This window comes from Marmota flaviventris, chromosome 18 (assembly GCF_047511675.1).
Source record: "Marmota flaviventris isolate mMarFla1 chromosome 18, mMarFla1.hap1, whole genome shotgun sequence".
NCBI lineage: Eukaryota > Metazoa > Chordata > Mammalia > Rodentia > Sciuridae > Marmota > Marmota flaviventris.
In genome coordinates, this window is record NC_092515.1 from 2,800,224 (window position 1) to 2,827,546 (window position 27,323).

At 51.1% G+C, this 27,323-nt stretch overlaps 1 protein-coding gene across 4 annotated transcripts; it reads left to right on the top strand.

The window, feature by feature from the left end:
- Positions 1–2,837: 2,837 nt before the first annotated feature.
- LOC114081974 (leukocyte immunoglobulin-like receptor subfamily A member 6) lies at positions 2,838–9,073 on the top strand. Of its 4 annotated transcripts, XM_071604743.1 has the most exons (13): positions 2,838–2,980; positions 3,234–3,314; positions 3,491–3,526; positions 3,680–3,967; positions 4,105–4,407; positions 4,558–4,854; positions 5,122–5,421; positions 5,722–5,772; positions 6,040–6,090; positions 6,670–6,777; positions 6,945–6,991; positions 7,814–7,969; positions 8,045–9,073. In XM_071604743.1, the coding sequence occupies exons 2-13, from the start codon at positions 3,281–3,283 to the stop codon at positions 8,189–8,191; spliced, it is 1,818 nt and encodes a 605-aa protein (XP_071460844.1). In that variant the 5' UTR covers positions 2,838–2,980; positions 3,234–3,280; the 3' UTR covers positions 8,192–9,073. The 4 variants fall into 4 exon arrangements, with proteins under 4 accessions (XP_071460844.1, XP_071460841.1, XP_071460843.1 ...); XM_071604740.1 differs by lacking the exon at positions 2,838–2,980 and having other exon boundaries at positions 3,198–3,314; positions 5,152–5,421; XM_071604742.1 differs by lacking the exons at positions 2,838–2,980; positions 7,814–7,969 and having other exon boundaries at positions 3,199–3,314.
- Positions 9,074–27,323: the final 18,250 nt, after the last annotated feature.

Genomic DNA, 27,323 nt, shown 5'->3' on the forward strand with positions numbered 1-27,323 from the left:
GTCCTCACGTGTCAGCCCTGGGAATGGGGCTGGTGCCCTGGGGCGGTGCCGTGTCTGCTGGTTGTCTCTGTTGTGTCCAGGAGCTCAGGATGCTGGTCTCTGGGCTGGACTGACTGCCCGGGTCACCACACCTGCCCCTTTGCAGAGAGGCCCAGAGCCTGATCTAAGCTGTCCACAAACACAGGTCCTGTGGTGGGGTTCCCTGGGCAGAAGTGTCCCCAAGGCAGATCCTGGGGCACTGTCCCTGCTATCAGGAGAAAGACAGCTAATTGTCCTGTGGTCTGGATCCCACTACCCAAGGTTGCAAACTGCTGGTGCCTCTTCTCATTGTGATAGGGACAAAGGCCAGCATCCCCTCTATCCAATCTCCCCCCTTTGCAGTGGCAGGTCCCCAGCACTGTCCCCTCCACAGCAGAGAGGACAGCTGCCCACCCCCGGCCCCTTGCTGGGGTGAGAAGAATCTTGTCACCTTGCTGTGGGGAGGAGGCAGCAACCCTGCAGGGTGTGAAGGTCCTGGTGACCACATCCTGCTCATTGCTCAGCTCCTGCATCCTGGCCCCAGTGTGGCCCCAATTCGCCAACCTCCTGTCCCTGCTGTGCCCTGGAAGGGGAGGCAGCAGAGGACATGGTGGAAAGTCCCCCCTGAAGACATTGGGCCTCCAGAGCCCAGGCTGGAGGAGGGAGCCCTGGGAAGCTGAGGTCATGCACTGAGGAGCCCAGGGTGACCTGCCACGGCCAACACTAGGGACAGGCAGAGTCCTGGGAGGGCAGAGTCCATGTGGGGATGGGTCATGTCTTTCCGTCTGGGCCACATGATTCGGGAACACAACCTGAATCCTCAAGGCCCAGGTTGTGGTTCTGGCCAACACAAGTGCTTTCCCAGGGAACTGCTCAGCCCCAGGAGGTGGACGACCTTCCTGCTCTGGCCAGAATCTCCGCCTCTTCCCAGGGCAGCAGCAAACAGCACTTGGAGTGTGGGTGGACCTGGGCTAGACGTCCTCGTCCCTTCCTGGCTCCCTGATGGCACAGAGGTGCTCACTGCTCCTGGACCTGGGGGTGCCTCTTGGAATAGAGAGAGTGGCTGGGGGGGAGGGCTGGGGACTCAGGAGCCAGCACACGCTGCAGGCCACTGTGGTCCCCTCACACAGCCACCAGCACAGGTGCTCAGGGGTGTGCTGTGACAGACGCAGCAGGTCCTCCAGGATGGCCACCAAGCTGACTCCCTCAGTGGACATGGGGCAGCTGGTCTCCCTGGCACTGTCCTCTGTGCTAACTGTCACTGGTGTTCCATCAAACCCAGGTCCAAAGGGGCCAGGACGGGGTCATGAGAGCTGATGGGGTGAATGGTGCAGAGGTGAGGTCCACTTCCCCAGGCTGACCTGTGGGGTGTTGAGGACCATGGTGGACACCAGGACCCCTGCCCATTCCTTAACTGGCTGCCCACCTCCCTGCTCCTCAGGCCCAGGGCTGTTGACCTTCAGGAGATGGCCGAGAGGTGATGTGGTAGGACGGGGCCATGCTTTAGAGGGGACCCTGGGGAGGTGGAGGTGGCCTGGTGTTGGTGGGCTAGTTGCCTGCATCTAATGGGGAGAGGGCTGAGTGACCTCACCAATACCCTGCCTTGTTCTGCTCTTGATGGGAGGACCAGGAGGATACACCAAGGCCTCTCTGCATTTTGTACCCCACAGATCTGCTCTAAGACCCAGAGCCCAGGGAGGACCCCATGATGGACAGGAGGTGAGACCTGCAGCTTGGCCCCCACCTCAATGCCACCCTAGTCCTGCAGCTGCCCCCACTCTGACCACACAGAGCTGCCCAAGAAGGACCTGGATCCAGGCTGGGAGGATTCCCGGATTCTCTGTCTCCTCCTAGAACCATCGGGTGCCTCTGAGGAGACAACAGCAGAGTGAATACTTATAGGATAACCTTGAAACCTGGAGGGTCCCAGCACGTGCCTTGGTGCACACCTGTTATCCCAGCGACTTAGGAGGCTGAGGCAGGAGGACCACAAGTTCAAGGCCAGCCTGGCACTGTAGCAAGACCTGTCTCCAAATTGAAAATAAGCAGCCAGGGATGTAAATCCAGGGTAAAAGAGACCCTGGGTTCAGTTCCCAGGACTGAAAATACACGTCCAGGGTCCCTTAGCAGAGAGCCAGCTACTCCAGCCTCCACTGTGAGGTGCAGACAGGGCGGGGCAGTTCCCCTGCGCATCACCCATCTGCCCTGCTCCTCATTATCCTGCGGCTCTCTCTAAACCCTACTGAGGGCTTCTGGAAGTCTGAGGCGAAAACTCAGACAATCTTCAAATTCTTCAGTAAACTTTCATCTTCTTGTTTGGTACCAGGGATTGCACCCGGGGGTGGTTGAACACTGAGCCACACCCAGCCCTCCTTTGTATCTTACCTAGAGACAAGGAATCACTAGCTAGCTCAGGGCCTTGCTGAGTTGCTGGAGGCTGCCTTTGAGCGTGTCATCCTCCTGCCTCAGCCTCTGAGCTGCTGGGGTTACAGGAGTGCCCCAAGTTCCTGGTCTTCAGTATTCCACATGCGCGCCCTCCAACAGGGCTCCCTGTGAGCACGTTGGCCACGTTGACTAAAATTAGGGAGGACTAACTACCTGGAGGTAATTCAGCTCCTTGGCCCCCTGGGCCCCGGTCAAGGCTCGGAAGCCTCCTGTGGCTGCAGCCTTTCCAGCAAGGCAGGGAGACTGGCCATCCCGGGTCATGGTGCAGGGCCAGACACCGTCTCCTTGCCCGTGACCTAGGTCTCCTGCAGGAGACTCCAGGTGGTGACAGTGTCCACCTCCATGGCAAGATGACGTGGTCTTCTGGGAGCTGGTGACGAGCAGAGGCCCTCCTGGATCCTCCCCTGGCCACCCCCTGCAGCTACCTGCCCCAGCGACGTCCCCCACGCTGTGTCCTCCCATGCCCACGTGTCTCAGCCCACATCCCCTGGGGAAGCACACGTCTCCCTCACACATGGTAGGCCAACTCAAGTGTGTCCTGGGACCTGGCCTGGCTGGGCAGCATTGAGGTCGGTATGGAAGGGCCTCAGGCTCAGGGGGACCTCAGCTCTGGCTGAGATGTCTCCAAGGGCGGAATCCCCCTGAGCCCTGCCCTGGAAAAACCAGAGTCAGGGCAAGGAGGGCCCGCCCCATCCGGTGGGTACTCAGCTCTGGGGACCAGGGAGCAGCAGCAGCCCCTGCTTACCACTTCCGTGCTGTCTGACCTGCAGGGCCTGCACTCTCCTCTCTGGACGCTGGAGTCTTCAGAGCAGGCGGCATGAGGTCCACCCTGCCTGTCCTCCTGTGCCTCGGTCAGTGTTGGTTGGAGGGAGGGACACAGGCTGGGTGGGGAGGGTCCCAGGTGCCTGTTCACAGGGAACTCTCAGGTCTTAGTCTCATATGGTACCAAATGGCTGCTGTGAGCACAAGGAACAATAATCCTCCCCAACACTGAGATGCCAGCTCCTCATGGGGACCTCTCTTCCAGGGCTGAGTCTGCAACAGAGTCCCCGGGGGTCTTCAGGTGAGTGCCCTGCTAGCCGCCCACGTCCTGCCCAGGCTCAGCCCTGGGGTCTCAGGAGAGAAGGGAGCAGCCTGGGCCGAGGGTGGTGACAAGGTAGGGCAGTGGGACCTGGGTCAGTGATGTGCCACAATCCAGCATCTGATTTCCTTGCAGGGACCCTCCCCAAGCCCACCCTCTGGGCTGAGCCAGGCTCTGTCATGCACCAGGGGAGGGCAGTTACCATCTCTTGTCAGGGGACACAGAAGGCCCAGAAGTACTGTCTCATTAAAGAAAGAAGCTTAAGGCCCACATGCAAACCTGCTTCGCTGGACCCAGAGAACAAGGCCAAGTTCCCCATCCCCACCATGAGTGAGCGCCATGTGGGGAAATACCAGTGCTACTATCTCAGCCCTGCTGGGTGGTCAGAGCGCAGTGACCCACTGGAGCTGGTGGTGGTGACAGGTGAGAGGACACTCAGGGGTCCCAGCCCCAGGCTCTGCCCTCAGGGAGGGGGTCTGCTCCCAGGTGTCCCTCTCACAGCCCAGCTGGGGATGGTGTGGGAGGAGGGAGCCATGAACACCTGCCTCCTTCTCTCCTAGGATTCTACAGCAAACCCAGGCTCTCAGCCCTGCCCAGCCCTGTGGTGACCTCAGGAGGGAAGGTGACCCTCCAGTGTGGCTCAGGGCAGGGATATGACAGGTTTGTTCTAGCCAAGGAAGGAGGACACCACCTCACCTGGACCCTGGACTCACAGCGACACCCCAGTGGGCAGTTCCAGGCCCAGTTCCCAGTGGGCCTCCTGACTCCCAGCCACAGGTGGACATTCACATGTTACGGCTATTTCAGGAGCAAACCCCAGGTGTGGTCAGGACCCAGTGACCCACTAGAGCTGCTGGTCTCAGGTGAGGTATTCCCATTTTTCACTCCATCATTTTCTGAGGCTGTGACATTGCAGGCAGAGTCCCAGGTGTGAGAGGGTGACCTGCAGAGAGGACGGGGGAGGCAGGGGGTTGGCAGGGTCCAGCCCTCAGCCCAGGCTCCTCTTCCTCCAGGGGTGTCCAGGAAGCCCTCCCTCCTGACCCAGCAGGGCCCTGTCCTGGCCCCTGGAGAGAACCTGACCCTCCAGTGTCACTCAGACGTCACCTATGACAGATTCACTCTGTCCAAGGAGGGGGCACAGGACCTCCCCCAGCGCCCTGCCCAGCAGCCCCAGGCTGGGCTCTCTCAGGCCGACTTCCTGCTGGGCCCTGTGAGCAGCTCCCACGGGGGTCGGTACAGGTGCTACGGTGGACACAGCCTCTCCTCTGAGTGGTCAGCCCCCAGTGACCCCCTGGACATCCTGGTCTCAGGTGAGGAGCCCAGAGGGTGCAGTCAGGGACCCAGCCTCTGCACAGCCCTGTTGGGGAGCCCCAGGAGGTGATGGCCAGGGTGATGTGGGGTCCCAGGAGGGAGAGAGACAGGGAGGGGCAGAGAGGACAGAGACAGGGGGACACAGGGACAGGAAGAATCAGAGACAATGAGACAGACAGAGAGCACAGGGTCCTCAGAGAGAGGCCCTGGGGAGGTCTCAGCTCAGAACAAGCTGGGGCCACCCTCACCCTCCTTCCTCTCTCTAGGACAGCTCCCTGGCACACCCTCCCTCTCAGTGCAGCCTGGTCCCACAGTGTCCTCAGGAGGGAATGTCACCCTGGTGTGCCAGTCAAACTGGATGGACACTTTCCTCCTGTGCAAGGAGGGGGCAGCTGATCCCCCCCTGCGTCTGAGAGCAGAGTACCGAGCCCCATGGTACCAGGCAGAATTCTCCATGAGAGCTGTGACCTCAGCCCTCGGGGGGACCTACAGGTGCTATGGCTCTCACAGCTCATCCCCCTACCTGCTGTCACGGCCCAGTGCCCCCCTGGACCTGGTGGTCTCAGGTGAGTGACCCTGACCCCATCCTCTGTGAGCTCAAGGATTCCCTCAGGGCCCTGTCCAGGACAGCTCTGGGTGGGATGGGAGTGAGGGGCCCTAGGGAGGGTCGGCCAGTGGGATTCACCCCTCAGAGAGGAGGGGCCAACGGGGTCCTCCAGCCTGTGCACCCACCCACCACTGGAATCAGGAAGGTGCAGGTGGGCACAGGAGGGTCCTGGGGAGGCCAGGCAGGTGTAGGAGGATGGGCAGAGACAGTCCCCAGGGGCAGCCTGCACCCCTCACCCTCCTGTTCTCCCCATTCCCAGGACCCTCTGGGGGACCCAGCTCACCACCCTCAGGACCCAGGTCACCAGCTGGTGAGTCTCAGGGGCCTCTGTGCAGACAGTGTCCTGCATTCTTGGGCAACCAAGAATCACTCTGAGCTACAAAGTCCAGTTACAAACTCAGCTAAACTGTGTCCAGGGCACTGCAGAGAATGGTCAGGGATCTCAGGCCCTGGGGCTCAGGGCTGGGAGGTGTGAGGGTGAGGTCCAGGCAGAGGTGACTCTGGGCCCAGCCTGGGGAGGAGCAGCCAGCTGAAGTGGGGGTCAGGCAGCCCAGCCCTCACCTCCCACCCACCCCAGGAGGCCCTGAGGACCAGCCCCTCACCCCCATGGACCCAGGACCCCAGAGTGGTGAGTGAGGGGCTCTGGTGGGAGGTGGGTGCAGGGCAGGGCTGAGGTGAGGGGGAGCAGCCCCCTCTGGAGATGCTGACGGGGACCAGCCCCTCCCCTCTGGGCCTCAGTTTCTCCCAGGGCAGAGGAGAGGCCTGGCCCTGACCTTCAAGTGCCTCTCAGGGCTGACCTTGGCTGTGCCCTGCTGGGAGAGGGGCCTCCAGGGAAGCCTCCAGGACCTGAATCTGCAGGGCTCTGTCCCCTGTGTGCAGTGACAGTGACACTGAGCAGGGGAGGGGCTCAGGGCCATCGGGGTGTCAGGCTCTTTCCCTCCAGCTCAGGGCTGAGCTCTGGTGGAGAGAAGGAGACTGGGAGTCAGACTCCCCCAGTTCAGGCCCCGCTCTGCTGCTTCCTGCTGGGTGACTGGGCAGGGGACCCCCCTCTGAGCCTCAGTTTCCTCATCTGTGCCTGGGGAGTGGGTGGCAGTGCCATGATGCCTGAGTGACAGGGCTGGAGGTGGCAGGTGGAAAGACCAGCAGGGCTGGCACACAGTAGGTGCTCAGGTAAGCAGCGTGGCTCCTCGTTCACACCCGTGCCCAGGACTGGGAAGGAGTCTGAAGATTCTGGTGGGGGTCTCAGTTCCCCTCCTCCTGCTGCTCCTCCTCCTCCTCCTGCGACACCAGTGTCGGGGACAATGCAGGAAGGCAGGTGAGTGGGGAGGGGGAGACGTGGTGGCGTCCCAGGGGAATTAGCCAGTTGTGCTCAGGGCACACAGATGGGAAGCCCTGGTTGTCACCCTGAGCAGCAGGACCACCCAGGAGACCCAGCAAGAGCCCGTGGTGGCCTCACAGGTCTGCCTTCTTCTCGTCACACAGGGCTCAGCACTGCTGTCACCTCCCCAGAGGCCACCCAAGGCCACCAGGTGACCCGCCCTCTCCCCCGCCCTCCTCTCTCTGCCCGCTGCCCTCCTCTCTCCTCCCAACTGATTGTGCTGATGGCTCTGGTCGGCCTCCTGCCCTGAGGCCTGGGCGCTGGCCTCTCTCCTCTGCCTCCTCCCCTGCTGAGCTCACTGCCCCTGCTCCTGAGTAGGAGGTGGACCTGGCCACAGCCCTGCCCTGCACTGGCCCCCTCCCAGCCACACAGATGGCCGACTCCTGGGGGTTTGCTGTTGGCAAGGCTCTACTGGGGGCTGGGGACAGCAGCAGCAAACACACCCTGGTGCTCAGACACAGGACAGCCCCGGGACAGACAGACAGGGGCAGAGGCAGACAGGCGTGGGGAGACCAGGCAGGGCGATGGCTGTGAACCCAGGACAGAGCCAGGTGGGCGGAGGGCCATGGGCAGGAGCAGGAGGGGTAACTGGACAGTCAAGGAGGGTTCCCTGGGGAGGACCCTGGACAGAGCCCTCACCACAGGGACAGGCCTGAGAGCATCTCAGGAAGAGGGTCCTGCCAAGGGAGCAGCAGTGTGAGGCCAGTGGGCACAGGCTGACCTGTCCAGCAGGCACGAGTCCAGGTGGCTGCAGGTGATGCATGAGGAGCAGGTGTGACAGGTGGCAGGGGCAGAGGTGGGCAGGGCTCAGTCCTGCAGGTGCCTCTGCTCTGGCAGAGCCTGAAAAGCCCCTGGAAGTTCTGCTGGGCATAGAGAGCTGACTGCTGGCTGCAGATCCCTCCAGCTCCCTGTGGGAGGTGAGGGGCACAGCCAGAGTGGACTCAGGAGCTGCCTGCCCTTGTCCCCTCCACAGAGCCCTGCAGATGAAGACCCCTGGGGTGTCACCTATGCTGAGGTGTCACACTCTAGACAGGGGCAAGGAGGAATGTCACCTTTGTCACCTGAGTCAGGGCCATTCCTGGTCATGAAGGACACAGCAGAGGGAGAGGACAGCCTGCAGGAATGCCAGGTGGGTCTTGTCCCCTCCAGGCCCCAGTCTCCCCAGCCAGCAGCCTCACCTGTCACCACTCTGCCCTCACTCCAGGTGGCTGCATCTGAATCCTCCCAATTTGTGACCTACGCCCAGCTGAAGGACCTCAACCTCAGAGAGGGGACAGCCACTGCTCCTTCCTCCCAGGGACTGGAGCGTCCAGCTGAGTCCAGTGTCTACGCCACCCTGGCCATCCACTAGCCCAGGACACCACTCAGATCCCACCCTGCAAGACAGGGACACGGGGACCTCAGCAGGAACTAGACAGCCCATGGACACACAGCTAGGAGTCACGGCCAGCCTGGGGCCTGACATGCAGGGCCAGGAGCATCTGAGACCTGCTGGAAGTCACCTGATTCCCAGCACAATAACTGGTACCAGTCCATGTGCCACATTTAGACACTTCATTCTCTAAATAACCAAAGGGCAAGAGGGAAAAATCACAAGCCAAATGTGCCAATATGTGATGGGAAAACTACCAAAGTCATGATGGGCAAGAAACAAAGCACCTTTAGATCAAAAAAACTTTCAATAAAATTTAAGGACAGGACAGTGCCTGGGTTCTCACGCTCTGTCCCTGAGAGTGTAGGTGAGCTCAGCCGAGGGGACTCAGTGTGCAGCTCCTCACCCTCCCGCTGCCCCACCCCGCAGAACACAAAGGTCTGCGTTCACATGGCCACGTGCACCATGTGTGCAAGCACTTTGCACACGAGCAAAGTTATGGAGCAACCCTGGGTGTCCATCTACAGACGAATGGAACAGAACACTATGGAGTATGTACAGCGCGGGTTACTCACCATATAAACATGGCATCATGCCATTTGCAGGAAAGTGGATGCATGGGAAGAGCATCACATTAAGTGATAAAAGACTCAGAAAAACAAGTGCATGTTCTCACTCAGATTAGGAAGGTAGAGGGGAAAAGGGGGGAAAAATTACATCAAAAATGACTAAGGGAGGTGCACGCCTCTGTGATCCCAGAGGTCCAGGAAGATGGCAGTTCAAAGTCAGCCTCCGCCACTTAGTGAGGCCCTAGCGACTTAGCAAGACCCTGTGTCTGAATAAAAACTGAAAAGTGCTGGGGAGGTGGCTCAGTGGTGAAGTACCTGGGTTCAGTTCCTGTTACCACACTAACCTACACATAGACACCCCCACACACATACACACGCACACCCTAGAGCAAGGGAGCCCCGTGAGGTGGGGGACAGGATGGGGAACGGGGGAGAAGGGGGCGGTCGTGGTCAGTGAAACCCAACCAGGGGTGTCCTGTGCATGTCCTGACCAACTCACCACACTGCACACCTGATAGGCACCCAGGTACAGAAAGAAAAGGAGGATGGGGAAATCAATGAGTTAAGTTGGCACCACCCAACAGAGCCAGGGAGTCTTTGAGAAAAGCAGAAAGAAGGAATAAGAATCATATCAAACAATGATAATTTGGGGAAATACCTAAACAACCTAAAGGTATAAAATTGGCCCTCGAAGCCCAGTGAACCGCAGGTCCCTTACAACAGGGGCCAAGGGCACCACAACACGCAGGGAACACGGAGCAGCAACCCTTCCAGCGGCTCAGGGCGCCCAGGGCCAGGCTGCAGCCAGGACCCACCTGACATGTTGCAGCAGGGAGAGGACAGAAGGACCTCAGCCGGGACCTCAGCAGGGACCTCAGCCGGGACCTTAGATGGCAGGTGCTGCTGGACACGCAGGGGACCCTACGCTGCAGAAGATGTCCAGGAGCAGCACAGGGTCCCATGGACAGGGTGGAGCAGATGGCATGAACCACAGCCACTGCCCCAGGAGAAGGGCTTCACGCCTCTCATGCAGGTCCTGCACCCTGGTCCAGGAGGGCAGCTGTCCACGTGGCAGGAAGAGACACACAGGATGCAGGTCATTGGGAGGAGCAGGGGCCGTGTTCAACGTCCCCTCTGGGAGCTGCTCCTGGGCTGCACCAGGTCCCCACACCCTGGCTGGCTGCAGACACGCAGGAGGCTCTGGCCTGTGTGCTGGTGTTCCCTCAGCTCCAGGGGCAGAGGACGGCCACTGTCACTGGGTGGAAATCAGGGGCCAGCAGGACCTGCCCCTCCTGGCTGCTCCCTCCCAGGTTCAGTGCTGGAGATGCAGCCTGCCTGCTCCTCAGGCCCCTCCACCACGGGGTGACATACGGGCTCTTTGGCATTTTGTAACCGACACACGATGAGTTCAGTTCTCTGGGGGACACTGTGAGGGTCCAGGCACGCTCACCCTGAGCAGTGATGAATCAGGTGTGAGGTCACCTGGGGCAGACACTCACCCCTGCTTTGTAAACCCTCATGATCTTCTCCCCTGTGATGAGGTCTGGGTACATTGTTCTCAGCTCCGGCTGCCCTGCTGGGCAGTGGGACAGAACCCCCCCTCCTGCTCTGTCCAGCCGGCACTGTAGGATCCTCAAATGTCCCTGGACTCCCTTTGCCCCATGGTATGTTCCACCATGCGACCTGCGCAATGGTTTCATTAATGAGGTTCTTGGCATAAAAGTTAGCTAGAAGAGATCAAAATAAAACACACAGACTCAGTTACCTTATTTCTATTGCCAGGTCCGAGACGGCTCCCCTCTCTGGCTCCGACCTCTAACCGCCCAGCAGGGCAGCAAGGATTACTCAGGGCTAGCAGGAGAGAGAGAGAGAGTGAACACGCCAGGGAGTAGCCTTTTATTGGGGAACAAGAAATTCAGGGGATAATTCCATCCAATGAAGGTTGAGGGGGGACTGCACTCCAAGGTCAGGGTCAGTGATTGGGCCCCCGGGGTCAGTGGTCAGTCACACCCCCACACGGACGGGTTCTCTCATCAGGAAAGGGCCGGGAAAATTCCGACACAGCCAGAAGCCTCAGACCCTTAACGGGAGCCGCCCAGTCACGTGTCAGGATGGCTTCCCACAGTATGTCCCCTCTGTGTCATCTGTACAGACAAATCTTCCCGCCCTGAAGTCACAGGCACACTAACGGTGGCCTTTAGAGCAGTGTGTGACCCATGAAGTGAGGAGCTCCAACCCAGCCACAGGCCCTGGACACTCTGTGGCTGCCACTAGAGCAGAGAGCAGACGTGACCAGGTGGCGTCCCAAGCTCATGGTCACTGTGAGGCTCATTGTCTCCCCAGGTTGACAGGATCCTGTCCTGAGAAAGGGTCATCCAGACCAAGGAAGCCAGCTTGTGGAGGTGAAGCAAGGAGTCCCCAAGCATGTCACTGCAGCCATGGTGACAGGCCACCCTACATGACTCCACCCACTACCATGTGCACTCGACACCACACACGGGCACTAGACTAAAGCATCCCCACCACCATCAGGAGGGACAGCGCTGGCCCTGCTGTCACCTCCATGCTGGAACCCTGCTGTGCCACTGAGTGCCTCACACACCCGCCAGGCTGGCCCCTGGGTGACCCTGTGTGAGCAGCCCGCTGCGGTCCTGGGCAGGGTGAGCACCTGCTCCTTCTCTGCTGCGTGGGGTCCTCCAGTAGAGGCCACAGACCCTCAGGCAGAGGCTTTGGCAGAGAGACCAGCACATGGGTCACAGGAAGACTGGGTGGTCCCTAGAACGCAGGGCGATGGCCGTCCCTACAGACTGCAGAGTCATGGAGCCAGGGTCCATGTGGTCGTGGGCAGGGTGGGCGGAACACTGCTGCCAACTCCAGGGGGCTCAGTGACTGCCCCCACAGTTCTGATGGAGTTTAAAACAAGGAACTAGACAGGTCACCACCCAGGGGAAAGTCGCCATCCACAGGTAGATGTCACTCAGGACCATCTTTGGGGCAACATCGGGTTGCTCTTGTGTTGGTCGAGGCCACCTGCCACCATCCACCTCGACTTTGAGACTGCACAGGCCTGAGGGACCTGGGGGACTGGGACCAGCGTCTCTGCTCCATGGAGCCCCAGGTCCCCTGGGCCTGCTGTTGTTCTGAAGGCAGCTCTTCCCAGCTCCCCTTCAGGAGGCCTTCCCCGGGATTCCAGGTGTGTCCAAAAGGACAGACCTCATCTCACCGTTTACCTAAACAGAAGAGGAGCCATCTGCTTCTCAACCACCCATCATCACCACTTGCAGGAGACCCACAGGAACCTGTGCCTCAGGGACCCCGTGGTTCCCCTGTGAGATGCACCTGGACCAGCACCGCAGGATGAGCCTCTGCCACACCCCCTGGGACAGGCCAGCTGGCTCTGGGATGGTGCCTTGGGGTCAAGGTTGGCACACAGCTCAAGGGACAGGAGCCCTGGGGCCTCAGACCCAGGCAGCGGGCATCCAGGCCCAGGCCCTGCCCAGGAACCTCTGTGGGTCTCCACACTAAGGTGGGAGGGGGAGAGAGCCCACAGGTGAGGCCCACCTGATGGTGCTGCTGTGTCAGCCTGGGGTCTGCTCTGGCCAGATCCTCCCTGGGGACAGTCGGAATTCCCTGGGGGGGTCACTGACTCCTCAGGTCCAGGTGAGGAGCCCAGTGGCTGGAAGAGGGTAGATGACAAGGCCACTCTGCCCAGGGGGTGCAGGAAACAGGTCCCCAGTTAGCCCAGGGTCCTACTGAAGGGACATGTGACTAAATCAATCAGGGTCACTCCTTGGGAATCTGGGCTGACTACATAAAGACATAGACACAGGTCTACGGCCATACCACCCTGAACGCGCCCGATCTCGTCTGATCTCGGAAGACATAGACACAGAAAATACATTTTTCTTTGGGTTCAGTGACTGCTCCTCAGCCACAGCTCCCACAAGGAGGCAAGGCAGGCAAGAAAGAGAGGGCACACCTCGAACCCAGGTTTTACTACTGGGGAGCCAATCCACAGAACATTCTATCCAAAAAAGGGAAAAGGGTAGGGTTACACAAATAGGTGGGTGTGATTCACCCCCATCAGGTGACGCCCACCCGCAGAGCTGCACCTTTCTTATGGGAGCAGAGGTAGAGTCCTATTGCACTGCGATGGGTGCAATACCATTTCAGTTCCCCTTTACTCAGGACTTAAAGGTGGGTGCACAGCTCCTGTCTAGTGCACCCCCAACATCCTCCTGTTTCCAGTCAAGATTGCGTTCTCGGGAGAAGGAACAGGAAGTCGGCCACACCAACCAAGCACAGGAAGGAAGTGTGGCTGCCAAGGGGGGAGGCACACAACGTGAGCCCCACCCTCCAGCCAGGCACTGGGTCCTGCCCAGGACTGAGGCCGATGAGGGCGAGACAGACTCCTGCTACCCACCATGGCCATCCCTGAGCAGTGAGCACCAGCTGAGCACAGTCCTAGCAGGGCGACCAGACCAGCTGGGCTACGGGACCAAGCAGCAGAGTTGACCCAGCTGTGTGCAGTGGCCCTGAGGCAGGCAGGGTGGACCACAAAGGGACTGGCCCTGGGGCAAGGGTGGAATATTGCAGGGACCCAAGTCCCTAGATTACTTTGGACCTGCGGGGAATGAGCATCTAACGTGTCACATTCAGAGAGGTCTGGATGCAATGCCATCTGTGAGACCAGCAAGTCACCTGGAGGCCACTTCCTTCCCTGGAACACACTCCAGCAGGAGACAGCAGCAAATCCTGCTCCCTGAGGATGAAGCCTGAGCTGAGTGTGGGTGGGTGGGGCCCACAGCTGCCCTGGGCAAGGACTCCAACATCTGCTCCATCGACATGGAGCATCCCCTCACTCACTTCAGGGGAAGGACTCCCAGCCACCCATGACGTCCACAGGGAAGTAAGAACATGCCCTGGGATGCACTGGGGAAGGCTGATATGGGGATACCTACAACAGCAGCCAGGTGCTGACGGTGGCCCATGAGCACAGGAAGGTGCCCTTAGCATGGATGGAGCAACAGGCTGAGCAGGCAGCTCTGAGGCCCAGGGCCAGCCTCCATTCACAAGGCCCTGGATTCTATCCCCAGCACCAGAAAACAGGTAGGTCAGGGCAGATATGTACAGTCTGGGTGCCTTCTGCTGGTTTAGAAGATGTAGATACAGGGGACACATAGAGACATTCATTCTTAGGGTTTGAATAATTTTGTTATTTTTTCCCTGAGTAGGATCCATGAAGAATGAAATGAGCATCCAGCGTCACCAGGCACTCAGAACACCAAATAACCAAGACTTTTTAAAAAAGAACCTCTCCGTGTCACATTGTGATTTAAATGCCTAACATACAGGAAACAAATACTATTTTAAAAGTTTCAAAAGTAAAAATGTCAGTTTACATCTAGAGGCAACCCTGTCAGAATTACTTCCAATCTCTTAGCACAAATCCTAAAAATCCAGGAGGACTTTGAATCATGTGTCCCAAACCCTGAAAGAAAATAACGGCCAACAACTATTGCTCTATCCAGAAACGTCATCCTTCAGAATCAAATAAGAAATGAAAACCGCCCAAGAGAAGTGAAACTAAAAGAATCCATGACTACTAAAATGGCACTATAGAAAATACTTGTAAAAATATTTAACTCAAAAGAAATAAAAAAAACCACAGAGCTCACAAACAGGTAAACCTCATCTGAAGAGTAACTAAGCAAATGAGAAACAAGACCAACATAGACATTAAAGATAAATCAAAATGGTGGGAATTAATAACATATCTCTATAGTCACATTGAATGTAAATGGTCTCAACTTTCCCATTAAATGACTTAGATTGGAAGAATGGATTAAAAAACAAGACCCAACTATATTTTAAGCTTAGTTAAAATATCAGGATCTCTGGGATGAAAAGACACCTTTAATTTACTTCTCTTGTGCTTTCTTCCCTCACTTCAGAGATATTTACAAGTGCACCACTTAATTTTGAAACAGTTGACGTCGGGGTGGGGTTCTATATACCTCAAGGTGAGTGAGTTCTAATATAATAAATCATGCAGGAGACATAGTCTACAAGATTTCAAACATTAAAAAAAGTAAGGAAATGCTTTGTATATTGACTATTACTTACGTGCAGGTCAGAACTGATCAAATTGCATACTTAAAATGTGCACATTTTATTGTACTTCAATTGTACCTCTATAAAGCTATGAGAAAAAAATTTTTTAAAAAATCTGTTGAGAGCCACAGCCGAAGGGGCCCCAGCAAACTTCCAGCTGCCAGCAATCCAGCTGCCGGCTGATGATTGGCTCACAGCGGCCCCAGCAACATCTAGCTGATTGGCTCCCCGGCCCCAGCAACATCTAGCTGATTGGCTCCTCTGCGGTGATGCTCATTGGACTGTTTCCCTGCCCTTTCAGACCACGGAGCTGCTCATTGGGGGACTTTTTGGCTCTGCCCACGTGACCCAGCCAATCGGCCTCAAGAGCAGGAGGATTGTGGGAGGTGGAGAGAAGCTTGTGGGGGGGAGAGACAGGCGTGTGGAAAGCTGGTGGTGGCAGTTGAGGCTCTGAGGGGTTTTTTCCTGAGAGGCTGTTTGTTTGGCGTGTTTTGTTCTAAAAATAAAGTTAGTTTCTTTTGACAAGTGGCTCCTGATTGTGCCCAGCCAGACTGCGGCATTTGGTGGCTCGCACGGGGAGCGACTGAGGGTAAGTGAAACTGCTCGCCCCTGAGGGCAGGGCGAGAGGATGGGTAGCCATTTTAAGATTCTTCTTTTGTTATTTTGTTTCACTTTTGTTTTAAGTTGCCTGTCCCTGGAGATGAGTGAGACGGAAGAAAAACCGCTCACATCTGAGGAAAAACTATTTACGTCTGAGGAACAGATAGGGAGAAAGGACGGATGCACATGTCAGGAGGATAGAAAGGCTATAATGACTTTTTGTTGTTCCCTTTTTATTTCATTCTGTCTCGGTTTTGTTTGGCGTCATCTTGTTGGGTTGTATTATAGTAGAAATACGGGATCAGAAATTAGTAAAAAACAAACTGAAAGAGTGTTAAGTAAATTGTTAGAGGAAGGAGGCATCCCAGTAAAATCAATAGCAGTCAGGGCATACGTTGATACAATACAAAAATGTAGCCCATGGCTTTTTAAGGAGGAGTTGTTAAATATATCACAATGGAACCATCATGGTGAAGATTTAAAAAGAATAGAAAAGAAAAGCCCAGGGACTCTGCCAGTTGGCACATTGCCATTGTGGACGTTCGTATCTTGTTTGCTTAGTCCAAAGCCTTCAGTTCAGACAATGGTAGAGGAAGGAGAAGACATAATGATTCAAGTAAAAGAGAAGGTCTCTCAAGTTAGTCAGACAGAGGAAAAGATTCAAGTAAAAGAGAAGGCCTCTCAAGTTAGTCAGACAGAGAAAGAAAGTGTAAAACAGAAAAAGCCATCAGGGGGAAAGTTACAACAGGAGATTGCTACTAACACCTTTCTACAGGAGACTGCTACTAACACCTTTCTATCACCAGAGGACGTAAGTGTCCAACTAACAAGGCCACCTCCATATGCTGGGAGGTCCCCAACCCCCGCAGTTGATAGTTGGGATCCTGAGACAAGATCTCAAATATTAACATGCCCTGTATTTGAGGCAGGAGGGCAGCGATTTTACCAAGTTTTAAATTTCAAAACAGTGAAGCAGCTAAAAGAGGCTGTAACAACCTATGGTCCTCAAGCACCCTTCACTGTAAGCTTGGTCGAATCCATTAACAACTTGAACATGACGCCAGCAGATTGGGCTAATATGTGTAAAGCTGTGCTAAATGGAGGACAATACCTGTTATGGAAGGTTGCCAATGAGGAATTTTGCAAGGAGACGGCTAGGCGAAATGCAGCAGCTGGTTATCCTCAGAGAAATCTAGATATGTTGTTAGGAAAGGGACCTTATGAGGATCAGCAGCAACAAATTGCATATGATCCTGGCGTATACGCACAAATTGCTGCAGATGCAATTAAGGCATGGAAGACTTTACAAGGACATGGAGGTTTACAAGGTCAATTATCTAAGGTAATACAAGGAGCTAATGAACCTTATGCTGAATTTGTAGATAGGCTTATTCAAACAGCTACCAGAGTTTTTGGGAATACAGAACAAGCAATGCCATTACTAAAACACCTGGCTTATGAGCAAGCGAATCGTTGGTGCAGAGATATCATTAGACCATGGAAACATGAAGATTTAAACACATATATTAAATTATGTAGAGACATTAATGAACAAGAGCAAGTCGTGGCAGCTGCAGTAAAACAGGCTTTAGATGCCAGAGACATTAATGAACAAGGGCAAATTGTGGCAGCTGCAGTAAAACAGGCTTTAGATGCCAGGCCAAGAACATGCTACAATTGTGAACAAACAGGACATTTTAAAAGGAATTGCCCCATTGGAGGAGGGTTTAACAAAACTAGGTATCCAAGGAGTAGAATACCAGGTATTTGCCCACGATGCCATAGAGGGAGACATTGGGCTAATGAATGCCGTTCTCAAACCACCATAGAGGGTACTCCATTATCAAAAAACGAACAAGGACCAGGTGTTTATCCACGATATCGTGGAGAAAGGCATCAGGCTCCATTGCCAAAAAATGGACAAGGGGGCCCAATGCTCCGGGGCCCAAAACCACAAATATACGGAGCACTGGAGGAACCCAGCAACCCCATCAGGGTAGTGCCCAGGACACATTGTCCATCAGATCCCTCATCAGACAAACCAGAAGGAGCGCAGGGTTGGACATCTGCGCCTCCGCCAGAGCAGTACTAACTCCAGAGATGGGAGTTCAAATCATTCCCACAGGGGTGAAAGGACCTCTTCCCAAAGGAACAGTAGGCTTATTATTGGGACGCAGCTCTTCTACTCTAAAAGGACTTATGATAAGTCCTGGGGTAATTGATCCCGATTATGAAGGTGAAATAAAAATTATAGCCAGTTCTCCAAAGGGTATATCAGTAATTTCACCAGGAGATAGAATAGCACAGTTACTAATAATACCCAGCCTACATGATAAATTTTCCAGTCGTACTGTAGAAAGAGGTTCCAAGGGATTAGGTTCCACAGGTGTAGATTGGGCTATGCTTTCTTTAAATTTAGATTCTCGCCCCATGCTAAAACTAAATATTCAAGGACATGAATTTAATGGGCTACTGGATACAGGTGCAGACCTTAGCATCATCTCTCGTCAAGAATGGCCAAAACATTGGCCATTACAACAAGCCACTCAAACGCTTCGAGGCCTAGGAGTGGCGACTAATCCCCATAGAAGTGCAATGGTATTAGATTGGAAGGATCCTGAAGGATGTGAAGGAACTATACAGCCATATGTATTGGATCATCTTCCCGTAAATTTATGGGGACGAGATGTCCTAGATCAATTAGGTTTGACATTAACAAATAACATCAACCAAAATGCACCCACTATTATGACTAGACAAGGTTTTAGGAAAGGAAAAAGATTAGAAAAACAAGAACAAGGTATAGCAGCACCAATACAAATAGATCAAGGAACAGACAGACATGGGTTGGATTTTCAGAAAGGGCCACTGAGACAATAAAAATTACTTGGAAATCAGAAAGACCAGTATGGGTTCCTCAGTGGCCCCTGACTAAAGAAAAGATACAAGCAGCCTATGACCTGGTCAAACAACAATTAGCGGAAGGACATATACAACCTTCTGTATCTCCCCATAATACTCCCATTTTTGTCATCAAAAAGAAATCTGGTAAATGGAGATTATTGCAAGATTTAAGAGCCATTAATAATGAGATGGTTATTATGGGACCTGCTCAATCAGGGATTCCTCAGTTGTCTGCTTTGCCAAAAACCTGGTATGTTTTAGTTATAGATATTAAAGATTGTTTTTTTTCAATTCCAATTCATCCTGAGGATAGTCCACGTTTTGCATTTACTATCCCTGCACTGAATCATGAAGGTCCTGATCAGAGATATGAATGGAAAGTACTCCCTCAAGGGATGGCTAACAGCCCAACTATGTGTCAAATTTATGTTAACAAAGCAATCCAGCCACTTAGAAATCAAAATTCTGAACTACAAATATTTCACTATATGGATGATGTATTATTAGCACACAAAGATAAAAACACATTGCTAGAATGTTATGCCACACTTACAAACTTATTAAAAAATTATAATCTAGAGATAGCAATAGATAAAGTACAATTAAATTTTCCAATTAATTATTTAGGAGTTCTATTATCCTCAACCATGGTCCGTCCACCAAAAATTCAAATACGAGTAGATCAACTCAAATCACTTAATGACTTTCAAAAGTTATTAGGAGACATAAATTGGATAAGGCCTTATTTAGGTATACCAACAGGAGAGTTGGGACCTTTATTTGATATCCTAAAAGGTCCATCAGATCCAAATTCACCCCGAATGTTAACGCCTGAAGCAAGAAAGGCATTAAAAATCATTGAAACATATATGGAAAATATGCATTTGGATAGAATTGATATAAGTTTGCCTTTATTATTTATTGTACTACCAACAAAAAATATTCCTACAGGAGTATTTTGGCAAGAAGGTCCATTATTATGGATACATTTATCTTATTCTCCTAACACTATTCTTACTAGGTATCCTGAGGCTGTAGGACAATTAATACTCAAAGGAATAAAAGCAGCAAAGGGAGTGTTTGGAATTTCTCCCAATAAAATTATTACTCCATATACTATGAATCAAATTGATGAGTTAGCTAATGAGTTAAATACTTGGGCAATAATCATGTGCAAATCTAATGTTTCATTTGATAACCACTTACCATCTAATCCTTTATTGTCTTTTTGGTCATTGCATCCTGTAATTTTTCCAAAAATGACAAGAAAAACACCTATCATGAATGCTCCAAATATATTCACTGATGGGTCAAATAATGGTACAGCAGCAGTAGTTACCCCTGATCAAACTTTTACATTTTTAGTACCCAAACAATCAGCTCAAAAGGTAGAGCTTAATGCAGTTTTACAAGCTTTTGTGATGTTTAAAGATTCTGTATTTAATTTATTTTCTGATAGTCAGTATGTAGTTAATGCTATAATATCTCTTGAAGATGCTGGTAGGATTTCCCCTTCTTCTACTGTTTTCTCTTTGCTTTCCACTATACAAAGTCTAATCTGGGACAGAAAAGATCCATTCTTTATAGGACATATCAGGGCACATACAGGATTGCCTGGAGCCCTTAGTTTGGGCAATGATTTAGCAGATAAATCTACACATGACATACATATTTTCTCTACACTAGAAGAAGCTATAAATTTTCATAAAAAGTTCCATGTCAATGCTAATACTTTACAAAAGCGTTTTAAAATAACTAAGGAACAAGCTAGACAAATAATAAAACAATGTCAAAATTGTGTGACCTTTTTACCACAAGTTAATCTTGGAGTCAATCCTAGAGGATTGATACCTAACCATATTTGGCAGATGGATGTCACACACTTGCCAGAATTTGGAAAATTAAAATATTTGCATGTTACAGTTGATACTTCTTCTGGATTTTTGATGGGCTCCCTTCATGCCGGAGAAAAAACTAAAGATGTTATAGCTCATTGCTTACAAAATTTTGCCACTGTGGGTGTTCCAAAACAGTTAAAAACAGATAATGCCCCTGGTTATACTTCTACCTCTTTTAAACAATTTTGCTCAACATTTGGCATTACTCATATAACAGGAATCCCATACAATCCACAGGGACAAGGCATAGTTGAAAGAGCTCATCAAACTATTAAAATGTACTTATTAAAGCAAAAAGAAGGAATTGGGAAGGGGTATATATTCCCCAAAGATAAACTTAAAATAACCCTTTTTACTCTAAACTTTTTAAATTTGGATTCATCAGGACTTAGTGCTGCGGAAAGGCATATGTGTCCAAAAAATGTACATAAGCCCAAGGTACTTTGGAAGGATATTCTAACAGGACAATGGAAAGGTCCTGACCCAGTAATTGTCTGGAGTCGGGGGTCTGTTTGTGTGTTTCCACAGGGAGAACAGCAGCCGATTTGGATTCCAGAGAGATTAACCAAAGTCCTGACCCAGTGATTGTCTGGAGTCGGGGGTCTGTTTATGTGTTTCCACAGGGAGAACAGCAGCCGATTTGGATTCCAGAAAGATTAACTAAAGCGATTTCTACAGACCAAAAAGAAGATGATTTGGCTCAAATCCATAACAACTGATATCCAAAACTCCAGTTTGGCTATTCTTACATCTGCAACAGAACCAGGATGCTTTTTTCAATATCTATTTTATTATTGCCCTTTGCCATATCATGAAGTTCTATTTTGTTTTTTGAGCTCATACAGACCTAGGTTAATGTTTTGCTGATCAGTTCTATTTTTTGACTATAGAGTTTTTAAACATTGCAATGGAGATTTCACCTGTAAAAAGTTATAAGGCCTTTACTATAATGTTATGTGTTGTATGTATTATGTTATGTGTGCACACTTGTGTTTTGTGTTATATGTTTGAATGTCCATATATCATATATGATGAGCGCTCATGATAAAATGGATCCAAATATTTTTTTTTTCACGTGATTTATATGGTTTAATTTATATTGGGTAAACAACTGTTGAGGATTGTTTTAATATGTAAACAAAAAAGAAGGTTAACAGATCTGTTTGTTTACTTTCACCTTTCCTTTTCATTATATTTAATAATTCTCTTAAAGATAATGTAAATTGTTAAGAAAATTGTTTTCTTTTAGTGCCTTCTGTAATGTTACATAATTTTTTCTTTAGCCATTATTGCCAGAATTCCTATCTTCATCCCAGTGCCGGTGAAGACAATGTAAATTGTTAAGAAAATTGTTTCCTTTTAGTGCCTTCTGTAATGTTACATAATTTTTTCTTTAGCCATTATTGCCAGAATTCCTATCTTCATCCCAGTGCTGGTGAAGTCAAAGATAAAACCAATCTACACCTTCTACAATAGCCATCACTGAATTGCTTGCAGAACTTGCCTGGACACATTGTGAGCTCACCTGTATGCATTTTGAACTATCTGTTGGTGCAGCGACTTGTGGTAGTGTTGGGGTATTTTTGCTGATGATGTCACCGGTGGTACAATTTTTCAAAGGAGCCCTCAATTGGCTTAATGTCATGACATTTTGCATCCTCCTCTACTAGTGATGGTCTAAAATTTGGGGGCCAACAGAGGTGAGGCAAAGAACCTCACCCCCCCACTGGTGCAAAGGCCTATCCACAAGTATGGCTGTATGCTGGACCGGTAGTCAGTGACGGGTATGATCCAATTGCAGTGGTACCAACCTAAGACAGGAGGCTGACGCCTAGAGGTCAGTTCATCCGATGACGGGTAAGGACCATATGTTGAATTGGACTGCCTAACAGGCACGGTCCCTAAGCCACATGCTTGTTGTTTAAACAGAGAGGGGGAGATGTTGAGAGCCACAGCCGAAGGGGCCCCAGCAAACTTCCAGCTGCCAGCAATCCAGCTGCCGGCTGATGATTGGCTCACAGCGGCCCCAGCAACATCTAGCTGATTGGCTCCTCAGCCCCAGCAACATCTAGCTGATTGGCTCCTCTGCGGTGATGCTCATTGGACTGTTTCCCTGCCCTTTCAGACCACGGAGCTGCTCATTGGGGGACTTTTTGGCTCTGCCCACGTGACCCAGCCAATCGGCCTCAAGAGCAGGAGGATTGTGGGAGGTGGAGAGAAGCTTGTGGGGGGGAGAGAGAGGCGTGTGGAAAGCCGATGGTGGCAGTTGAGGCTCTGAGGGGTTTTTTCCTGAGAGGCTGTTTGTTTGGCGTGTTTTGTTCTAAAAATAAAGTTAGTTTCTTTTGACAAGTGGCTCCTGATTGTGCCCAGCCAGACTGCGGCAAAAATCAACCTTTTACAGGGCTGGGATTGTGGCTCAGCGGTAGAGCGCTCGCGTAGCACGGGCGGGACCCAGGTTCCATCCTCAGCACCACATAGAAATAAAAGCATTGGGGCTGGGGATGTGGCTCAAGCAGTAGCGCACTCACCTGGCATGCACAGGGTGCTGGGTTAGATCCTCTACACCACATAAAAATAAAATAAAGATATTGTGTCCACCTAAAACACTAACTAAATAAATTAAATAAATGCATTGTGTTGTGTCCATCCACACCTAAAAAATAAATATTTTTTAAAAATCAACCTTTGGCGGGGGTGAGGGGCTGGGGTGGTGGCTCAGCGGTAGAGCGCTTGCCTAGCATGTGTGAGGCACTGGGTTCGATTCTCAGCACCACATACAAATAAATAAAATAAAGGTCCATCAACAACTAAAAAATATATTTAAAAATTTTTTCAACCTTTCCAAACACCTACAGAAATCATATAAACCTGGAGATTGAAGAATACACCTTTGAACAATGAATGGATGATAGAAGAAAAAGGGAGAAATTCAAAAATTTTAGAATCAAATAAGAACATCCATAGAACATTCCAGAGTCTCTAGGCCACTAGGAAGATGATTCTAAGACAAAAGTTCATGGCTGTGATGGCCACAGAAGAAAATCAGAAAGTCAGCAAATAAACTACCTAGTCATTCATCTCAAGACCCTTGACTCCCAAGGACAAATTAATTCCAAAGCAAGTAGAAAGAGGGAAATGATTATGATCAGAGCTGAATTAAAAAAAATTTAGAATTAAAAAACAATACAAAGAGCCAGGAGAGGTGGCACACGCCTGTAAATCCCAGCGGCTCGGGAGACTGAGACAAGAGGATCACAAGTTCACAGCCAGCCTCAGCAAAAGTGAGGCCCTAAGCAGCTCAGTGAGCCCCTGTCTCTAAATAAAAATACAAAATAGGGCTGGGGGTGTGGCTCAGGGCTTGAGTGCCCCTGAGTTCAATTCCTGGTACCAAAAATTAATAATAATGATACAAAAGACCTATGAAATGAAGAGTCACTTGTCCCTAAACATAAACAAGATGGATGAGACCTTAGTTAACACTAAACAAAAGAAAAAGAGACAAGTCCCAAATTTTTTAAAAATAGAGATAAAAAAAGAAATTACCACAGATATTCAGAGGATCATTAGGGACTGTTTTGAAGATTTATGCTCCAATAAACTGGAAAACCTAGAAGAAATGGATCTCTTTCTAGTCAAATTTGACCTGCCAATGTTGAATCATAGAAAACCTAAACAGACCCATAACTAGTAACAAGATAGAAGCAGAAGTAAAAAGACTTCCAACAAAGAAATCCACAGGATACATTCCCAGCTGAGTTCTAGAAGACCTTTAAGAAAGAACTAATTTCAATGCTCCTCAAATTATTTTGTGAACCAGAAAGGGATGGAGCACTTCCAAATTTATTCTAGAGCCAATATCACACTCCTATCAAACCAGATAAAGACACATCAAGGAAAGTAACTATAGATGACGATTGCTCATGAACTTAGATGCAAAAGTTCTTAGTAAAATATTAGCAAATTATATTCCAGAACATATTAAGAAGAACATGTATCGTGACCAAATTTGTTTTATCCCAGGAATGAAAGGATGATTTAATACATTCAAATTAATGAATGTAATTTACCAAATCATAGAATTAAGAAAAAAATCACTTAGTCGTCTCAAGAGTTGCAGAGAGAGCCTTTGAGAAAATTCTGCACCCATTCATAATAAAATCACGGTCGGAGCCAGGTGCAGCGGGACGTACCTGTACTCCCAACAGCTGGGGAGGCTGAGGCAGGAGGATCACAAACTCAAAGCCAGACTCAGCAAAAGTAAGGCACTAAGCAACTCAGGGAGACCCCGTTTCTAAACAAAATACAAAATAGGGCTGGGATGTGGGTCAGTGGTCAAGTGCCCCTGAGTCCAATCCCCAATACCCACACCCCCTCCCCGCAAAAAACAAACAAACAAAAAAAACCTGTCCCATTCACAATAAGCTGAAGAAAAAAATAGCAATAAAACTACCCAAGGTGGTGAAAGGCCTCCACAGTGAAAACCATAGGACACTGGGGAAATAAACTGAAGAAGAAGAAGAAGGTGGAGTCTTCCCATGTCGTGGAGAGCCACAACTGATATTGTTAAATGGCCACCACCAAAAACAATACGCAAATCCACTGCACTCCCCACCAAATTCCAGTGACGCTGTTAAACTAGGAAAAGAAGCCTTAGAATTTGTTTGGAAGAATAGAAGACCCACAATAGTCAAAGCAATTAAAGGAAATAAAGCAGTATTAGCGGGATCACACACCTGAGCTCACCTTACACCAGAGAGCTACAGGACAGAGCTGCATGGCCCTGACATAGCACAGTCCCAGGGCCAGAGGGACAGGAGAGGGGACACGGAGACAGCCACATGCTCCCAGCCATCTGGCGCTCAGCACAGGTGCCAACCTACATGGGAGGAAAGACAGCCTGCAGCAACGGGGCTGCCACAACAGGAGACCCCAGTAGAAGAATGACACTAGGCCCTTGTCACTCACCCTGCCCAACGTCAGCTGGAAATGGATCAAACCTCGGAATTAGACCAGAAATGTGCGACTCACAGAGGAAGACCTCTGTCTACCCTGCAGCACACAGGACGGCCTCGGCCTTCTCCGTGGAAGTTGAAGACTCAGGAACAATGTCAAGACTTAGTAAATGGATGGATCAGATTAAAGAGCTTCGCAGGACAGGAAGCTATTAAATGTGAAGAGAGAACCAGGGAGTGGGGGAGACCCTTGCCAGCTGCTCTTCTGACAAAAGTTAACATCCAGAAGACATAGAGAGCTCAAAAACTTAACAGGGAAAAAAGCCAATGAATCAGCAAACGAACCAATCATTTCTCAAAAGAAGAAATAGAACTGGCAACAAACACATGAAAACACACTCAACACCATTACCAGATAAGGAGAAGGGAAGTAAAACTGCACTGAGATTCCGTCCCCACCAGGCAGAATGCCCGTCATCAGGAATAGATGACACTAAGGGCTGGGGGGGTGCAGAAAAGGAGCACTCTACCCCCCAGGTGGGCTGGATCAGCACAGCCACCATGGAAACCGTGTGGAGGTTCCTCCAAAGACGAGGCGTGGACCCCTGCGCCCCAGCTGTGCCACCCTCGGTGTCTGTCCTGAAGAGTTCAGGTCATCTTACTGCAGAGAGACATGCACACCCTGTTGACAGCAGCACACCTCCCAGGAGCCAGGCTGTGGAACCAGCCCTGGTGTGATCCGTGGGTGACTGGATAAAGAGAACGCGGGGTCCACACAGTGGAGTTTTACTCACACTAAGAAGAAGGACACATGGCGTTTTCAGGACAATGGATGGAACTAGAGACCATTGTGTTAAGTGAAATAAGACAAACTCAGAAGGTCAAGGGTGTTGTGTTTTCTCTTATATTTGGAAGCCAGAGAGGGAAAGGAGAAGAATGGTGGGGGGTCTCCTGGAAATCAGATAGGTCAGCAGAGGAGAGGACAGGGCCAGGAGGAGGGAGGAGGGACAGAAAGGGAAACACAGGTGGCAATGGTGAGTCACAGTGCTGCGTTGTGTGCATGTGTGAACGTGGAACTGCACACCCACCATGTGTACAACGACCGGGCACCAACAGGGAATGTGGGAAACCAAGTTCTACTGCACACTGACTGCGAGAGATACCCTTGATCTGGTGTTTTGGTTTGTTTTGTTTATTTTTTCTTTTCTTTGTTCATTTATTTCTCAGACTGAGTCTCCCTATCTTGCCTGGCTGTCCTTGAACTCCTGGGCTCCAACGATCCTCCCCCTCTCCCTCCCACACAGCCGGGACTGCAGGTCCTGCCACTGGGCACACCTCGGCAATCACACTTCAGCTCAGGGACACACAGAGGCTGACGGAGAGCACGGAGGAGAATGTTCGGTGCCAACAAGAACCGAGAGAGAGAGCGGGGGATACTCCAGCCACATCAGCAAAACACACTGCACCTAACAGGCACCTAAAGACCCAGAGAGGGACATTAACAGTGATGAAAACGCCAACCATCACCCTCCTGGGACCATTAGGGACACACTTCCACCCACGAAGCACTCAGATGGACAAGACAAACAGCTGGGTACAGTGTCCACTCCTGTGGTCCCAGCACCCGGGAGGCTGAGCAGGAGGACGGCAGGTTAACTTAGTGACCCCTAAGCAACTTAGTGAGAAAAAGGTAAGAAGTGCTAAGGACAGGGCTCAGTGGTGACGCATCCCTGCGATCAATCCCTGTACCAAGATGATGATGATGATGATAATAATAATAATAATAATAATAATTCAGGCAGATGTGCAGGGGAAAGCTGAGAAGGGCAGTAACGGGAGATGGCCACGTCCCACTTCAATGCTGGACACCACATCCAGGCAGGACATCCAGGACCAAACAGGACAGGAGGACGGGAACCCCAGAGAGCAAGTGGGCTGCGAGAAGGAGCCCAGCCAACCTCGGGCACAGCCAGGACCCAGCAGGGCGCATCTCAGCAGGTGGCAGGACAGTCCCCACCAACCTAAGAAACCAAAGCCACGTCAGGTGTCTGTTCAGGCCTCAGTGCAGTGAAAC

Coding starts and splice junctions, on each gene's coding strand:
- LOC114081974 (XM_071604743.1), top strand. CDS start 3,281: ATGAGGTCCACCCTGCCTGTCCTCCTGTGCCTCG. Junction 4,408..4,557: donor ACTAGAGCTGCTGGTCTCAG/GTGAGGTATTCC, acceptor CTCTTCCTCCAG/GGGTGTCCAGGAAGCCCTCC. Junction 6,778..6,944: donor GGGACAATGCAGGAAGGCAG/GTGAGTGGGGAG, acceptor CTCGTCACACAG/GGCTCAGCACTGCTGTCACC.